This window comes from Ctenopharyngodon idella, chromosome 1 (genome assembly GCF_019924925.1).
Source record: "Ctenopharyngodon idella isolate HZGC_01 chromosome 1, HZGC01, whole genome shotgun sequence".
Taxonomy (NCBI): domain Eukaryota; kingdom Metazoa; phylum Chordata; class Actinopteri; order Cypriniformes; family Xenocyprididae; genus Ctenopharyngodon; species Ctenopharyngodon idella.
In genome coordinates, this window is record NC_067220.1 from 23,244,912 (window position 1) to 23,262,740 (window position 17,829).

General features: G+C 38.1%; 1 protein-coding gene across 5 annotated transcripts in view; it reads left to right on the forward strand.

The window, feature by feature from the left end:
• bnc2 (basonuclin 2) overlaps positions 1-17,829 on the forward strand; it is a 230,218-nt gene that overhangs the window by 155,424 nt on the left and 56,965 nt on the right. For all 5 annotated transcript variants that reach the window (XM_051896193.1, XM_051896201.1, XM_051896184.1 and 2 more), the window contains one exon: positions 2,660-2,895. In XM_051896193.1, the coding sequence (XP_051752153.1) occupies positions 2,660-2,895 (236 nt within the window). The remainder of the gene's footprint in view (positions 1-2,659; positions 2,896-17,829) is intronic.

Sequence of the window (17,829 nt, forward strand, 5' to 3'; positions counted from 1 at the left end):
AAAAAAAAAAAAAAAACAGGTGTCACACAGACAGCATCAGAGAGAGAGAAAGTTAAGGAGAAAGAGCAGATTATATTGATGCCACTGTCATTTCTTCACAGAATTGTCATTAGCTGAGTATGCATTTCATTCACACAGAAGATGTTAGACAAGATCAGTAAATGTAAGAATGTGTGTGTTGACACATCATATTTCAAATAATATGTTTCAAATAAAAGACAATACACATTTATCTTATTTTGTGGGTGCCTTGTTACAACCAGCTTTGTGTAGATTTAAAACCTGTTAAAATAAAAGATTTATATCTCTGCCCTTTGATCATGACCACAAGCACTTACGATTTCTCTCCGATGTGTTAGTTCTCTCTCTCTCTCTCTCTCTCTCTCTCTCTCTCTCTCTCTCTCTCTCTCTCTCTCTCTCTCTCTCACACACACACACACACACACACACACACACATACAAAAAGGTTAATAATATTCCACATTTTAAATGTACATTTCAATATGGGTCCATGCTTGACTTTACATGGTAATGTAATTTATTACGATAGTTTGTAATGTAAACTAATACAAACCCTATTTCCAGAAAAGTTTGACATTTTGTAAAATCCAATAAAAAAAAAACACACACAATCTGTGATTTGTTAATTCTATTGAACCTTTTTTTTTTTTTTTTTTTTAACTGACGAAAGTACAAAGAAAAGATTTCCAATGTTTTCACTGACGAACATAATTGTGTTTTGTGAATATAAACAAATTTTAATTTTGATGGCTGCAACCCACTCCAAAAAAAAGTTGGGACAGAGCAAAATAAAAGTGAAAAGATTATATAATATCCAAGCTACACTGTTTTAAAACAGTCCACAATTAGCAGGTGAATTGGTAATAGGTGAGGGTATCGTGTTTGGGTGTAAAAGAGCTTCTCAGTCTTTGCAAGAAAAGATGGGTCATGGCTCACCACTTTGTGCCAAATGTCATGAGAGAATTGTCAAACAATTGAAAAATCACATTTCTCAATGCAAGATTGCAATGAATTTATGTCTTTCTCCATGTACCATACATAATATTGTAAAAAGATTAAGGGAATCGAGAGAAATCTCAGTCTGTATAGGGCAAGGTAGGGCACCTCAGGTGAATGTGCATGACCTTTGAGCCCTCAGATGGCATTTCATTAGAAACCGCCATGCTACTGTGTCAAATAGCCACATGGACTCTGGAGTACTTTGGAAAACAGTTGTCACTTAACAGTCTGACGCTGCATCAAGAAATGCAACTTGAATCTCTGTTACACAAGGAGAAAGCTACACATCTGTTCTATGCAGAGATGCTGCCGAGTTCTCTGGGCCCGAGATCATCTCAGATGGTCTAAAAGACAAGTGGAAATGTGTGCTGTGGTCAGATGAGTCCATGTTTCAGCTTGTTTTTGGAAAAAACGGACATCGAGTTTTCAGTCCTAAAGACAAGGGACCATCCAGACTTTCTTTAGCGACTGGTGCAAAAGCAAACATCTGTCATGGTATGGGGGTGCATCAGTGCAAACGGCATGGGTGACTAGCATTTGTGTTGAGATGACATGATGGAGGCATATATTTGGATTGTACAGAGACATAAACTGCCATCAAGATGACATCTTTCTTGGGTAGAAAGACAATGCCAGGCCTCATTCTGCACGAGCTACATCAAAGTGGTTTCTAGACATTCTACGCCGTAGAGTGGATGTGTCTGACTGCCTGCCTACAGTCCAGATCTGACTCTTATTGAAAATGTATGGCCCATTATGAAAAGGAGAATCAGATAACGATGACCACAAACTGTTGAGCAGATCAAGCAGGTCCTGTATCAGACGAGATTGTGTAAAAATTCCACTTGTAAAATTGCAACAATTAGTATCCTCAATTCCCACATGATTAAAAATTGTAATTAAAAGGAAAGGTGATGTGACACAGTGGTAAAAATGCCTCTGTCCCAAATTTTTTGGAGTGTGTTGCAGCCATCAAAATCAAAATTTGTTTATACTTACAAAATACAATATAGTTGTTCAGTGAAAACACTGGAAATCTTTTCTTTGTACTTTTGTCAGTTAAATAGAGGTTTGAGAGAATTAACAAATCACTGATTCTTGATTTTATCGCATTTTACAAAATGTCCCCACTTTTCTGGAAATGGGGTTTGTAATTTAAAAGGAGTGCTGTAAAAGTACACGCAAACCACATACAGCAAATTAGCATTACACATTATGTAAATACACTTCCAATGTAATGCATGACCATATATTTAAATATAAGCCTTCTGATAAAACATTACTGAATAGTTTGGTTACAAAACCTTGTATAATATGCTTTTGGCATTAAAACAAAAAGTTGATCATTGTTTGCTCATGTGATAACAGATGTTTTGGTCAAGTATTTCTGCTTAATTGGTTCCCAATTTATATTAAGTGTCTTTAATTTCTATGTACTAAACTTTTAATTAATAATTGGATACAATGCATTTATTGTGTACATACATGTTTTTACATTGTACTTATATTAAAAAAGTACATAGTGGTTAAAGTGTATATATAGTGTGAATCTTTATTGCCATAACCAGGCTCAGGGGGATTTTTCTTATTAAATATAGCTGTATTGTAATTGTGTGTTTTGTTGTTTTTGTGATTATAGCTCTAGACAAGCTGAGCACACAGCATCTGTACCACCCAACGCAGGTGGAGATTGTGCAGTCCAATGTGGTGTTTGACATTAGCAGTCTGATGCTGTATGGAACTCAGGCAGTACCTGTGAGGTTGAAGATCCTGCTGGACCGTCTGTTCAGCGTCCTCAAACAGGAAGAGGTTCTGCACATCCTCCATGGCCTGGGCTGGACCCTGAGAGATTATGTTAGAGGCTACATACTACAGGTAAATTAAAGCGTAAAAGACAAATCAACATACAAAATTGTATTTAGCATTAAGTAGATAACATGCCTGAGGTCATTTCAAAAATGAAAACACAATCACTCAGAAACACATATACCCTTAACAAAGAGAAAAAAAACAAACAAAAAAAAACAAACATGTAAACATATTTACATACCCAAACAAGAATATTAAAAGCCATGCATAAAATAACCCATTAACAATGGATTTTCAGTTCTGTGAAATTAGTTCTGTTATGTTTATCCGTTTTCAATAGTGTTCCTATTCTCCCAGAAAGAAAAAAAAAAAAAAAAAAAGGATAGAAAGAATAAATAACTAAATAAATACAGGGGAGAAAGAGAGAGAGATAAGAAAACTGTCAAGACTGCAGCAAATAACAGACTATAGAACCACCATGATGCTCACCCTCCCTCTTGCTCCTTTAATTGGAATCAGACACATTTCTTAATCAAAGGTACAGGGCTTTTGGGTTCAAAACAAAACCAAAGTGTTCCTGTATGAATTAGTTAAGAGCAACTGAACATGTGCTTGTGGTTAGCCTTGTGTGTCCGATGCCAATAGCAGAGCGAGGTGGATGGCTTTGGTTTGGAGACCATGCCTAAGTGGAACAGCATGCTGAGCTTGAAGGCGGTTTTGAGGCCTTGTACGAGGAAATGGCTTCTGTGAGTAAATCTCTCCCTCTCGCACACTTTTTCTCTCATCATTGGACTGGAAGGTGATGTAGAAGGCTTTGTAGAAGTTAGAAGTTTTATATATATATTATGTTTTTATATATATATATATATATATATTTTTTTTTTTTTTTACAGTTCTACAGTCATTTGTTGTGTCTTGTCTGTTTGTGTTACTCATTGCTCTACCCCAATGGCTTATCGGAAAATCTTTTAGACATTAAATATGACATAGCAAAATACTGACCACTGTATCTGATGTAGTCTGAAATTTGAGAATTAAATAATGTCTCTCTGCAGTGTCCAGATTTTTTTGTGGGTTTGCAGTAAAGTAAAGGCACTCAGTTGTTGTGTTTAGTTTGTAATATTGTTCCACATCTTAGGTAATAGGTATAAAACGTAAGGCATTCAGGCTCTTAGTATTGATAGTACCAATTTTGGAAAGAATTCAATTTGTATGTGATACTGCTCTGATATAATTATAGTTCAGTAAGTATTGTCTTATAGTCTGTAAAAGATAACTGAATTGATTGCTATCAAATCATAGTATCCACCACATCTACCATGAATTACTGAAAATGCTTAGAAAAGTACACTGAGTAATATAATTAACTGACCAGATCAATTTTGCACTTCTCCTTGTTCCGTCCAGCATCTATTCTTCTTTACAAAATGCAGGTAAGAGTTCTGATTCAGGACTGACAAAGAAAAAAAGACCACAACACTTCAGCACTGGCAACCGTACTAATGACAGTTCACTTCTCTCTCTCTCTCTCTCTCTCTCTCTGGACTGTCTGTTTTGGGTCTGTTCTTCTTTTTGGAATTGTTTTCTTGTTATTTACCTGCTAGCTCTCTTCTCGACCTCATCTGTCTGTCAGTCTGGAGACAGAGTGTTGAGCACTGTTAATCAGACCCTTGACACATGATGTCACAACCCACGGAAGGTGCCAGCAGGAGCATGTGCGCAAGAATCTTAATTCTAAACTCATAAATATTTCATGCAAAAAAGACAAGAAAGAGGTGTGGAAGAGAAAAAAAAATGAGAATGAGAAAAGACTCAAAGTGATTGTTTATGTATGCATGCGCACACTAGTGCATTTGTGTGTACTTTCAGGACACATTAATTATAGATCAGATTTCTTTTAATGGTATCAAAATTTATTACATTTCATTTATATACATGTACATCACCTGAACTCTTAGAAACACTGTTTTCGGATTTGTATGTGTGTATTTTTCCCATGCGTGGGTGACAATTAGCTGGAGACCATCAGTTTTAAGTACTTTGTGTCTGGAATTAAGTCACATATGTGGCAGAGCAGTGGCAGAGCAGTGTAATGTGCTCTGCTATTTATTGAGTGAGAGAGTTCGTGGGTCATTGTTAAACTCTGTGGTTTATGAATAATCCCCTTCTGCTCTTTGCACTCTCCATTTCCTTCCGTCTACTGTCAAGCTGTCTCCTAGATAGCATACCTGTCACCACTAATAAGTCAACAACGCTTTCTCTCAGAAGTCAAACCCGCTGCCTGTCACACATTTCTCTGGTGCATCATCTGCTAGATCACACACACACACACACACACACACACACAGACACACACACACACACACACACACACACACACACACACACACACAAAACTTTCTGCATACAAAAAACAAAAAAAACATAATTTAGTACGATTTATAAGCTGTTTTCTTCACAGGGACCAAACAAAAATTCCCCCACAAGGTCATTTTTTTAAATTATCCTTTTAACTATGCTTGTGGGGATATTTGGTCCCCATAACATAGGTTTTACCTTGACCACACACACACACACACACACACACACACACACACACACACACACACACACACACACACACACAATGGTGATTTCCTCTTGGTGAGGATATCTTGATATCTTGATGCACTGTCTATCAGATACACCATACTGTACATCTCTCTCTCCTTTTACTTTCTTTATCTCGTTTCCTCAAATTTTTTCTTCTCTTAACAATTTATTAAACATCTGGAGGCATCTGTGACGAGGGAAAATATAGCATATGTCTGTTCCCATTCCTATCAATCAATTAATTAATGTTATATCAATCAGTTAATGCAAAATCAATAATGCATTTTTTCTAATTGTAAAAGTTAAAATTAACATTATTTAATGTGAGGAACACACTATTTCAGAGTAGTAAATAGTATTTTTAATTATGACAGAATAGTCATATGCTTTGTCAATACCTACTCTACATCTTTACCAAATAAATAAATACTGAAAAAAGACAAATATTATTTCAAAACAAACAAAAAACACACTTACAATACAACAGATCTGTTAGAAACAAAAATAAATTGGTAACACTTTACAATAAGGTTCATTGGTTAAACATTAGTTAATGTATTAACTAACATGAACTAACCATGAGCAATACATTTGTTAATGTATTTACTAATCTTCATTAACATCAATTAATGAAAATACAGCCGTTCATTGTTAGTTCACAGTGCATTAACTAATGTTAACAAGATTTTAATAATGTATTAATAAATGTTGAAATGAACATTAACAAATATTAATAAATGCTGTATGAGTGCAGTTCTTTATCAGTTCACGTTAACTAATGTAGTTAACTAATGTTAACTAATGAACCTTATTGTAAAGTGTTACTAATAAATTAAATCTAATAAAAATACAATAGCCACAATTAATTTTTTTAGAAAACGCAAATGTCAAAAAAACTGTCTGGAAGCATAGAAGTTTTAATCTACTTTTATATTCACTGCAATTATTTAAAATATATCATTAACTATTTAGTTGTGATACTAATTCAGTCAGTACCATCCCAAACCATTCAAAACAGCAAAATAATGAAAAATTATTTAATAATAAAAAAAAACAACAACATAAAAACATAATTTAAAATAAAGTAATACTGTGTTTATTGTGTAATATTGTCTTGATAAGTGTTAATTATAAGTAAAATTGATAACTACAATAAATACACAAAATTTTAAATGTGTTCACCCTAGAGGTCTGCATGAGCTTTAAACTGAAGCATGAACCCGGCTCATACCCAAGATCGTTTAACCCCACCCGACACGACCGTTGCCATTACATTTTAAGCCCGAACCCGAACAAAAACCTTTTTGCAATATGCTGTATTTTAGGATTGCATGCAACAATCAGTAAACAAATACATGTAAACAAACACAGTTTCATCAAGATACAGTGGCCTCCTCAGCAGTCTGCACTGCGGCACAAAAGAGAAAAAGCACATTTTGCTCTTGTACTCTCGCTTTCACGCTCTTTCGGTCACAACACAGCAGAAGGCACGCAAATCTATACTGTGTCTGTATATATATTCTTTAGTTACTGACGGGATCCGTCAAGCTCGAGTCGGGTAGCAGACCTCTACTTCACACTGGGTACGTAGGTACTGTACGTTGTTTAAACAGCAAATGCATTTGCACCCATCTGTTCGCTCATGGGCGTGCTGGTCTGAAAACGAGGTGTGTTCAGGCGCATTTTTGGAGCGTTGCTATTATGAGGCAACTGAAATAGACTGCGCCATTGACCAACTGAAACCTGGTCTTTTTTTTTTTTTATTTAAAGGGCGCATTAGTAATATGCGCCTATAGGCGGGTGCAGAACACGCATAGACTCTGCTTGTTACACACACAGGGACGCACAGCAGCACACAAACATTTTTAAATATTAAAAGAAAAGGATTGCAAATTTACTTGCAAATTCCGCCATGTAAATTCTGCAAATTCCACACCCATTACTCATTAAGAGAATAGGGACAACCCTTTTAGACAATGCGCCGACCATTTTTCCCCTTGTTAAAACAACAAAAGCGGATTCAAATAAAGTTTCAAGTCTCAAGCGACATGTCAGTAAATATGTTAATGGACTTGTATTTAGTATGAAATTGTATTTTAAATACATGTTGGTATAGGTTTTTTTCACTAAGGAATTTATGTGCATTTTTGATTATTGTGTAAATTTTATATATGTATATTGCATGCATTTGCCCTCTATAATAAAAATAAAGGTACAAACAATATTTGTATTTTTCAGCAGTATTTCTTTTCTTATCTAAATCAACAATTCTGCCCCACCCCCAAAAAATATCCTATAAGTTTGTACCATTTATACATAGAGGTTTTGCTTTTTTTCAGATATTGTGAATAGCAAGGATTAAAGACTAATGCAAGATATGAAGTCTGAGTGATCCATAGAGTGAATATGATGATCAATAGAGAATAGTTTGGAGTATACTCTCAAATGGGAGTAGAAGAGCATGCACATGTGCATGTTTGAGCATGTGCTGGCTGCCAAAGTCTTGCCTGCTGGCTTCACGTGCTCCTTTGTTCTTTTGCTTTTGTTCTGATCTGTTGTCCGAGTCTTGACTGCTGATAACTATGAACTCTTCTTGGGCCCTTCAGAAAAGAGCTTGTGCGTGTGTGAGGGGGTACATCATTCTAGACATCTCCTCTTAGGATGTGGGGTGATGTGTGAAAAATGGACGAGAGGCCTAAGAGTGCCAGCACACTCTAGTCCCTTGCCAGCACCCTCTCCTCTCCCTCATCCTCTCCCAGCTGTAAGATGTAAGCTGGAACACCAGCCTGACAGAAATGGAGACCAGATGCCTGTATTTCTCCACTGTCACTTGGCTGCTCCCCAACAGATGGAATTCCGATCAGTCTGGGCTGTCTCTTGTTCTTTTGGAAAGAGGGAGTGAGGAGGAGGAGTAGGGAAAGTGGAGGAAGGGGCCATGGCAGCCAACTTGTGGATTCGCCCCAGGCTAAGCGACATTCCCAGTAATGTTCTTGTCCTTGTAGAACATTCAGCTTCCGCTGGCTTCCTGTAGCTCTTTTATGAGAAGCAGTTTCTCTGACTCTGACATAGATTCCAGGAGAGCCAGATGGAACTGCTAAGCTAAGCGAACTGTTTCCTTGCCCCGTCCTCTTCTCTCCACTTTTCTTCAGCGCTGAAACCCCCTACAGCATTCATTTACCCAGCCTCCCCCTTTTCTCCCTCAGGGACAGACCAGGGTGTCCACACAATGAGCCTATTTTATTCAAATAAACCTGACATCTGGGTGCAGTATGCTTGGTCCATCTTGCATAGCGCAAAGGAATTTGTAGGGGGCACAACCCATCGTGCTTCAGTGAGGCACAATATGCTCCCTTCCTGATACATTTAATGAAGGATGTCCTCTAGCCAAAAGACATGATTTGATTAAGAGAGGAGGTAACAAACCCCAGAAAGCAGCAACCACAGGCTGCCTGACAGTCATTACACAGACAAAAACACATCACACAGTAGCCCTTCAGTGCCATAAGTGCGTTTTGCTCAAGCAAAAAGAAAACATTCATATACTGCGAAAAAAATATTACTGAATAAATGTGCAATTAAATTTGGGGGGTCTTAGCAAAAAGTACATTTTCTTTTTTTTTCTGCAAGTATATATTTGTTTTACAGACTTTTCAAATGTTTCAATAATGATAAAAGTTAATTTACAAGTGAATCAGAGTGCATATTTTCTCTCCTCAAATACAGAATTCTCACCAGTCTTCCATTACGATCAGTTTCAGGCAGAGCAGCAATTAATTTAGACAAGTCATTATAAATCCTTTGGTACTGATTTACATAGCACAATAATATACCAACAATCTTAGTATTTAATTAAAAAAAATATTACTGATTACTGCCATTTTGTTCATGATGCATGAGACGAACCCCAACCGTCTGTGTTCTGAAAAGTACGGTCAGTACAAGTATTTTCAGGCAGTTTAATTCAACCCTTTCAGTCTCACTCATTTTTTCTTGCTCTACACTTTACCTCGCTCTACCTCTAATCACTTCTGAGAAACTTCCATTTTAGGTAGTCTAGCACTGTTCAGAAATTTTGGAATTGATCCTTAACCAAACCTTTTATGCACCGCATACCTCCTGACACCCCCCTCCCCAGTTCGTGCTATGACCCATCCCTTTACCTCCATCTCCTCCTCAAACTCCCACCGTCATCTAACCTGGTCTTTGTTATCGCTGGCTAATGCCTCGTCCACGGGCTGTGTGGAGCCACAGTGTTTCTGAAGGTGGAATTCTTGCATATGGTTATGATTTCAGTACGTCAAGCTGGATTTAAGTTTTTAAGGCATATGCTTTGCTCAGGGCTAGCCAAGTCAGCTTCAGGCACATCAAAGGTTCGCTGCACTGAATCAAGGTGATTTCACCAACCCGATCTCCCCTTCAACCCCTGCCTGAAGCATCTTCCCACCCAGCCAAACATGTGGCCAGCTGTAGCAGAACTCACACATCAGTTATCCCAATCGTCTTTACTTTTCATTAGTCTAATGACACCTTTACTAACACACCGCATTTCTTTCATTTTTGTGTCTCCTTTCTATCAAACCAGTATGTCTTTTGAGAACTATTATCTTATGCTTTGAGTGTGTTTAGAAAGCTAATATAACTGTAGTTTTCAGGTTACTCATAATTTAGAGTAGTTAAATTGTAGTCACTTGCTACACTTTCTAAAAATAATTTAATAAGATAAACTACACAACTCCAAGGAAAAAAAGTAGATAACTGCATTGAAGCTATGAAAGGGACAATATATCCCTAATGATGACACCTAATGAAGATAATACTATGCTGTGTAAAAAAACAAAAAAAACAAACAAACAAAAAACACGGATTTTGAATCTGTGAATCTGCATGTGAATCACTTTGCTTTAAAGATGCTTGACCGAAAACATGTAGCGTTTCATCACCCTAAGTTATTCGATGGAAAACGAAGTATGTTGCAAGAAAAGCTACAGTGTTTTGAAAGCACCTGATCTACTGTAACACTGCTACGAAATGTAGCTTAGTTAGCATTGCTGCTTTTAGTTGCTCCCTAACACTTTTAAGAGAGCTAAATGTTTATGTTTTTATTGCAATAATGTTGATTCCAGTTTTCTGCCATTTTAGCCACCTTTAATCGCGATCCACTATGTTTCCAGGTTGTTTATGTAATTGAACACATTTCTCTTAGTGCCAAAAACAGATGAGAGGATATTTTTGAAGTTTGGAGGGTTACATGCAGGTTACAATGCACAAGGGAATTTGGAAGTAATGCTTCTTATATTGGATATGCACACAGCTCTATTCTGCCTTATCCATGATAGTTTGCATAAGTCCATGGTGATTCAGGGAGAGTATTGGAAACAGGAAGCAGAAAGAACTATTAGAAGATCAGAGGAGAAACAGCGCCTTACATTTGCTACACTTTGGGAAAGAGAAAACTGTAGGGATCAGATCTCTAAATGTGTTAACAGTGTTCAATTTAATTTAATTTAATTTATTTGGAGCAACAGATACACTTGCATCAAAGCAGAAATAGAGTAAGATGCCCCACACCTTAATTTATTTATTTTTCCTTTTGACCTTAGATGACAAAATTGAATCTCACATTTAATCGATGGCTATGCTCTTCTTAATTTTGTCATATCATCTGAATATCAAATTTTTAAAGTTTTAGTCAGTCGAGCAGTTTTTAAGGTTAATTGATCTAATAAAACTTTATACATTCTGTAAAAGTTCTTGCCCCAGGTAGGGGGTCATCTTATCCCAGTAGTCATTATTACCATGCCTGTGTGTAAATACATCTCTAAATAGTTTGTGTTTTTAGTTTGTACCTTTAATGAGGTTTATGTGCAAGACTATGTGTGGTCAGTCCAGGCATGTCCCTGCAGAGCACTGGTCCCTAGAAGCGTTACATAGTCAAGCTTTGGATCTGGCCTTCATTAGTAAGCCCTAAGTCTGAGCAGTGCCTGCTGGACCCCTGTCATTGATTCTCTATGGCAGTGAGAGCAGTGAGCTCATTCAGGTCACGTCATGGTCCCCTCTGCTCCGAGGAGCAGCATTTCATATCATGCCACTGACAGCTGCATCTGTCTCTCCCTTCACCTAACACACCATCTCTTTTTACTTCAGAATGTTTTCTTTTTTCTTTTCTTTTCTTTTCTTTTCTTTTCTTTTCTTTATACATCACAACCCTATTTGTTCACTAGTTATTTGTTACCCCTTACATTGCAGTATCACATATGAACATATAGTACCAGTCATATGCACAGGCAAAGGTTGTCTGTCTCTGTGCCCCTGTATTTGCTCCAATTAAGTGCAGTTCTGTGTCTTTTGTTGTTTTCGGGTTCTCCACAATGCAAACAGAGCCCTCTTATCAGTGATGACAACACAATATTTATAAGTCAAAGTGCGTAGGGCCCTTCTTCATAAATTCTGGCTGATAAAGAGAAATGATTTTCAGAGTATGCTGACAGTAAATCCACTCAGTGAAAGTAATGTCAAAGGCCCAACTCCATGGTTTGTGCATCTCCAACCTTGGGGGACCCTCTCTGCAACCATCAACCATGTATCATCAATACAGAGCTCAAGCTATCACAATAAAGTGTTTTTATCTATAGCTCCACCACTCTCACTGAAAGGCTTTGTATTTGAAATGAGACACTCTAGGCTGAACAAGTGCATTAATGTGTTTGTGGCCTACTTCTGGTTACAGTAAAGTACGGTTGACTTCCCTGCAGGGAAGCATTTTATGATGTCACTTGCTGTTAGATGCTAAAACATGAAGTCAATATCAATGGCAGAATGCTGTAAATGACCACATAAGTTTGGTGGCAGCAGGACATTAACAGCAGGACGGTAGAACATTTCCATGTATTTTTGCTTAACAGTTTCAAAGCCTTGAAGCCAATATAACAGGTTTATCATATAGTCACTGATTTGTTAAGCTGCACAGAGTAACCCTTTCTTTTTTGTTCTCTTTATTTCTTCAAAGATAAATGGAAATTGTGCCACCTACCTGTAATATATGAAAATTTGCTCTGTTCACTAATTCTGTCATCATTTATTCACCCTCATGTTGTGTAACAGAATATTCCTTTTTGGGTGAACTTTCTTTTTTAAGCCTTTACCTAATTTAACTGTTTAATTTAAACTGATGAAAGACTGGTCAGAACTTGCCAAAACCATAAGAGCAGCTGCTGTTGTGCTTTCTTTTATCCATAAATAATGAAGAACTTTTTAGGATAAATTAGCTATTAAATGAAACCAAGTTGAGAATGAATGCAAAGTTATTTTTATATAAACCACAAGTACAACTTTGCTTGCATTTTGATGCATTTTAAAGGTTTTAAAGATCCTCATCATCTCTTAGCTTATGTCAGTAGGATCTGAGTCTGGAGGTGATATTCACTACTGTTTAAAATGGAGTAAAAGATGATTAATTAGCATTTCAGATTTTGTTTAATCCTCATATTTCTTTTTTTCTTTTTTCCTTTTGTGGATGCAATTTTGTGCTTGTATTCAGCAAGGAAGAAAATGGCTGGCAGGGCAGAAATGACTGTCATTGTTGATGGGAAGGAAAATTGAATTTTCTTCGGGGTCAGCAACATTAAGGATAGTGGGAATTCAGAGATCTTTTCCTAAAGTTGCTGGGTAGGACTAGTTATTGATTGGTCAGCAGCATGGTTGGGGTCTGTCACAGGCTCATCAGCCCGAGGGAGACAAAGGACCTCTTCACTGTTCACTGCATAGGGTTAATTAAAGCATTTTTAGTATGTAATGTACAGTGGGCTCCACAAATATTTGCACCCTTGGTAAACATGAGCAAAACTAACTGTGAAAATTAGTTTTAGCAATTTCTCCTCTTAGTCTTTCATTCAAAATATTCACAAAAATCTAACCTTTAATTGAGAAAAAAAAAAAAAGAAAAGAAAAAAAAAATGTCATCGCAAAACTTTTTTTTTTTCTGAAATAAATGTATTCCACAATTATTGGCACCACTTCATTCGGTTTGTTTGTTTGGCGACTCAAACCATCCTTCTCAGTGCGTGTGGGGCCAAGACACACATTCTCTTCCAAGGTTGAATTTCCCGTACAATGACATAACTCGCTGCTTCACAACCATAGTACAATGCATCGTTGAACAAATCAACTAGCTAGTCATGACTGTTTCCCGAAACTGTATTGTCGTTCAGCCACGTTGGTGAATGATGTCATGCAGGTGGTGGAGTAATAACTTCTTTAAATTAATCTGTTTGAGATCGAATTAATGCTAGATTTTTTGCTGTATAAATTACGGACATGGAATCTGAGGACTAATTATCATTTTTCTCAGTTATTTTGCTTGATTTCCAGATTCAATCATAGGCTCGTTCTTACATACTAGAGCATGTATGCACATGCGCACTCTTCAAAAATGGTGCTTAAAATCTCTTGACAAACTAAAATATGTAAATGACATTTGTATATATAATCGAAATAAAAATATACAATTTACTTAATGTCAGCTTGCTTATTTTGCTCAAGATAATGATTTATTAAGTCCACATGGCATAAAAACAAGAAACTATGCTTCAAACCACACAAGTTTGCGATGCAGTTTGCGAATATTCGTTTGAACTATAGTTTCTGGAAACACTAAATAGTTCAACTATGTTAGTAACAACGGAACTTGCAAAGTTAGTTGGATAACAATGCTTTTGGGAAACGCACCCCAGGTAGATTGAAGTAGAACCTCTTAAAGGGATAGTTTAAAATTTTGTCATCATTTACTCACCATCATGTTGTTCTAAATTGTATGAGGCGAGTAAGTGATGAAAAAAAAAAAATCATGACAAAACAAAATTGACAAAATTGAACTGAATCTCTTTAAAAGGTTCTACCTCAATCTACCTGAAAGAGGATGTGCATCTATATTGTCCCCACATGCACTGAGGAGGATGGTTTAAGTTGCCAAACAAACTCTAAGGATCAAAGTTGGAGAACTGCAGATGCTAAATGGGTCTTGGAGTCAGAAAGTCTCCAAAACTATGTTTGGACATCACCTATATAACCTAGACTTCAGCTAGCTAGTCCAGTGATGATGTCTCTTTTCTAGGTACGTGGCATTTATGGGGTGATTTCCTCAGTTCTATGGTGACATGAGCAAAGATGGTAGATTTCAGTGGCAATAAAACACTAGTTCTAGAGTCATAATCACTGACATGACTCTAACTTCAATACTGCTGCAGTCATGCTTGCCTTATATGGGAATTAACTATGTATTTCTGCTTATTTCAGTGGTCATTTAAACAATAAAATCTCTATAAAGAATTCTCTGGGGTATAAAAGCTGACCGTTAAGGTTAATTTATGTAATATTACTATATTGAGCTTTATTGAGCTCAGTCCCCTGGTGATAAAAGTGTAAGAGTTAACTTAAGAAGCTTAGATACGCCAACAGTTAATCTGTTACTATTAAGTGAGGAGGCAAATTGGAATCAATTCATTCAGATTTGCATGATGAATTTGCAAAATGAGCTATGAAGCACAATACTCAATGATTATTTCTCTCTCCTTTTTTTTTTTTTTTTTTTTTTTTCCTGTTTCTCTGCCTCACTGTTTGTAGTAGATAATTATGCCTCCATTATGGGCCACCTCAGCATGGTGCATGGTTGATTGTTAGAGTATCATTTGGAAGGCTACAGGCAGTATAATGCTCTGCTGCTCATAAGGGCTGTAGGCCTGTGCAAACAGTGGACTGATGCAAAAAACTGCAAAGTGCCTCATTGCTCAAGAATGAAAGGTTACTGTGGTATTAAGCCTGGTAAATGCTGACCAAGAAAGGAAATATTTATGATACTTATACAAAATGTAGTTTTACACAAAGGATTGGGAGGAGCATGTTTGTAGTCTTGTTGATCAAAACCTGATGGCATAAATGAATGCTTACCTCACACCTGTAAAAATTCCTTCTTTTTCTTCTTCTTCTTCTTTGACATTTTATGGCGGTTGGCAAATCAGCTTTTGTTGCATATTTCGCCACCAACTGAGATGGAGCATGGAGCATTGATCTTGAAGGGAAACTAAATAATAGTTATGATAATAAAAACTTTGCATGTACATATTCAGTCTTAAATACCTTTATTATTAGATATTTTAGATAACTTTATTAGATATTTAATTAGTATGTTGAACACTGTTGCATCTTTGTTTAACAAATTCTTCAGTGAAAGCTGACTAACCTATATTATTCTAAGCGCCTTTAAGTTGTAGTCTTTTATTATCATATCCTTTACCCTTTACTAAAACATGCTCGACACCCAAATTCATGTTTTCCAATTAGGGCTGGGCAATAAAACAATAACGATAATTATTGCAACATAATTTTCCTTGATACAATTATAACAAAAGTGCAATTCGATACTCATTTGAAACGCACCACATTTATTCTCTTGGCTCAAGCGTGTACTCACTGATTGGTCTCAATCACGCGACCACTAAACAGCGCTGTGAGATCCAGTGAAAAGAGCTTGAGTTCAGATTGACATTGAGATTATTCTCAACAGCACAGACAAACACAAGAAACATTGTGCCATGAATGATCCAGTTAGAACACATTTAAATCTACATATCACCATAATTTACCATGGATTTACTGTAGTAACACTAAAGTAACACTGGCTGGTCCACATTGTACCATGGCCCACCGGGGTGAAAGTCTACGAAGGTGAAAGTGAGTTGGGTCCCCTCAGAGGCCAAAGGTCACAGATTCCATATCTCTGGGCAGGGTTGAAGGGTCACGCTTCCCACTTGAGATAAAAGGACCCTCCAGTGGAGAGCTGTCGAGGAAGGACACCAGGTCTGAGAACCAGTCGGCTTAGCCAGTATGGCGCTACTAGTAGTAGACTTATTCTGTCCCAGTGGACCTTCACCAGAACTCCTAGGAGGAGAGCAATCGGGGGAGAAGTGTACAGAAGTAGCCTCAGCCATGTCTCTACCACAACGCCCAACCCCAGTGGAGCTGGGTGCGTGAGGGAGAACCAAAGTGGACAGTCCTTCGTATCATGAGATGCAGACAGATCCACTTCCGCTTGGCCAAAAAACCTCCCAGATACGCTTCACCACCTCAGGGTGAAGTTTCTATTCCCCGGGCCTCAGATGATGACTCCTCCACAGACCCTGAGCTGAGCGACCTTCCATAACCACTCCCCAGCCTGTGAGGGAAGCATCTGTTGTGAGCATGAAGCGAAGACAATGGGCTCCTAACACGGGACCTTGGGACAAGAACCAAGGCTTCCTCTATATTATCAAGGTGCAAAGACCTTGATCATGTGGAGTGGGTTCCCCCTCTTGAGCCACCTCTGCAAGGGTCTCATGTACAGCAGGCCAAAAGATATCACGTTGGACGAAGCCTCCATCAGACCCAACAGTCTCAGAAACTGTTTGACAGTGAGTGACTGGCCTAGCTTTATCTTGTTTATGGCTGTGAGAATCAAATCAATACGAGCAGGAGACAGATGTGCCTGCATCATCGTTGAGTCCCACACCATGCCTAGCAAAGTGGTTCTCTGTGCTAGAGAAAACACACTCTTCTTGGCATTCTGCCTTAACCCCAACTCATATTCATATTCATGGATGCCCCGGAGTCGCAATGGAGCCAGTGCTGCATCCACGCATTTCGTGAAAATGCAGGGTGATAGAGCTAGACCGAAGGGAAGAACCCGATATTGGCACGCTTCGTACCCGGAAGTGAACCTCAGGAACTTCCCTGTGGAAGGATGGATACGTGGAAGTATGCGTCCTGAGATCTACTGTGACAAACCAATCCTCAGATCTGATTTGTGTCACAATTTGCCTGAGCGATTTAGATGGTGCAGATCTAAAATGAGACGCAGCCCCCCATCCTTTGGAACGATGAAGTACCAGCTGTTAGAAACCGGACTCCACCTCGGGTGGAGGAACACATTATATGGCCTCCTAGCCCAATAGAGCTTTTACTTCCTGTTCCATTACTAGAGCCTCCTCGGGGCCCACCGCAGTGGTAAAACCCCGTTAAAATAAGTTAGATGACACCCAAATGGGATTTTGTAGCCTCTTTCTACAGTCTGCAGGACCCATTGTGACACATTTGGCAGAAGTCTCATGCTGCCAGAAGGTCTACTAAGGGAACCAGCCTCTCTGGTGTTCTTTGAGTAGTCAGCTTGGTGCCCTGAAGCAAACTGGCAAGGAACAACCCAGCTGATTCCTGTATTTCCCTCCTCAGAGGATGCGATCATCCCAATGACGCAACGTCAAGGGACTGACTCAGACACAATGTCTTGTGCCTAAGGCATGAGCTCACTGGAAACCGCTGTGCCCCAAAGCACCAAGGGTGGTGGGGTTGGCAGAACGGCCACCTGAGGACACAGAGGAGGAG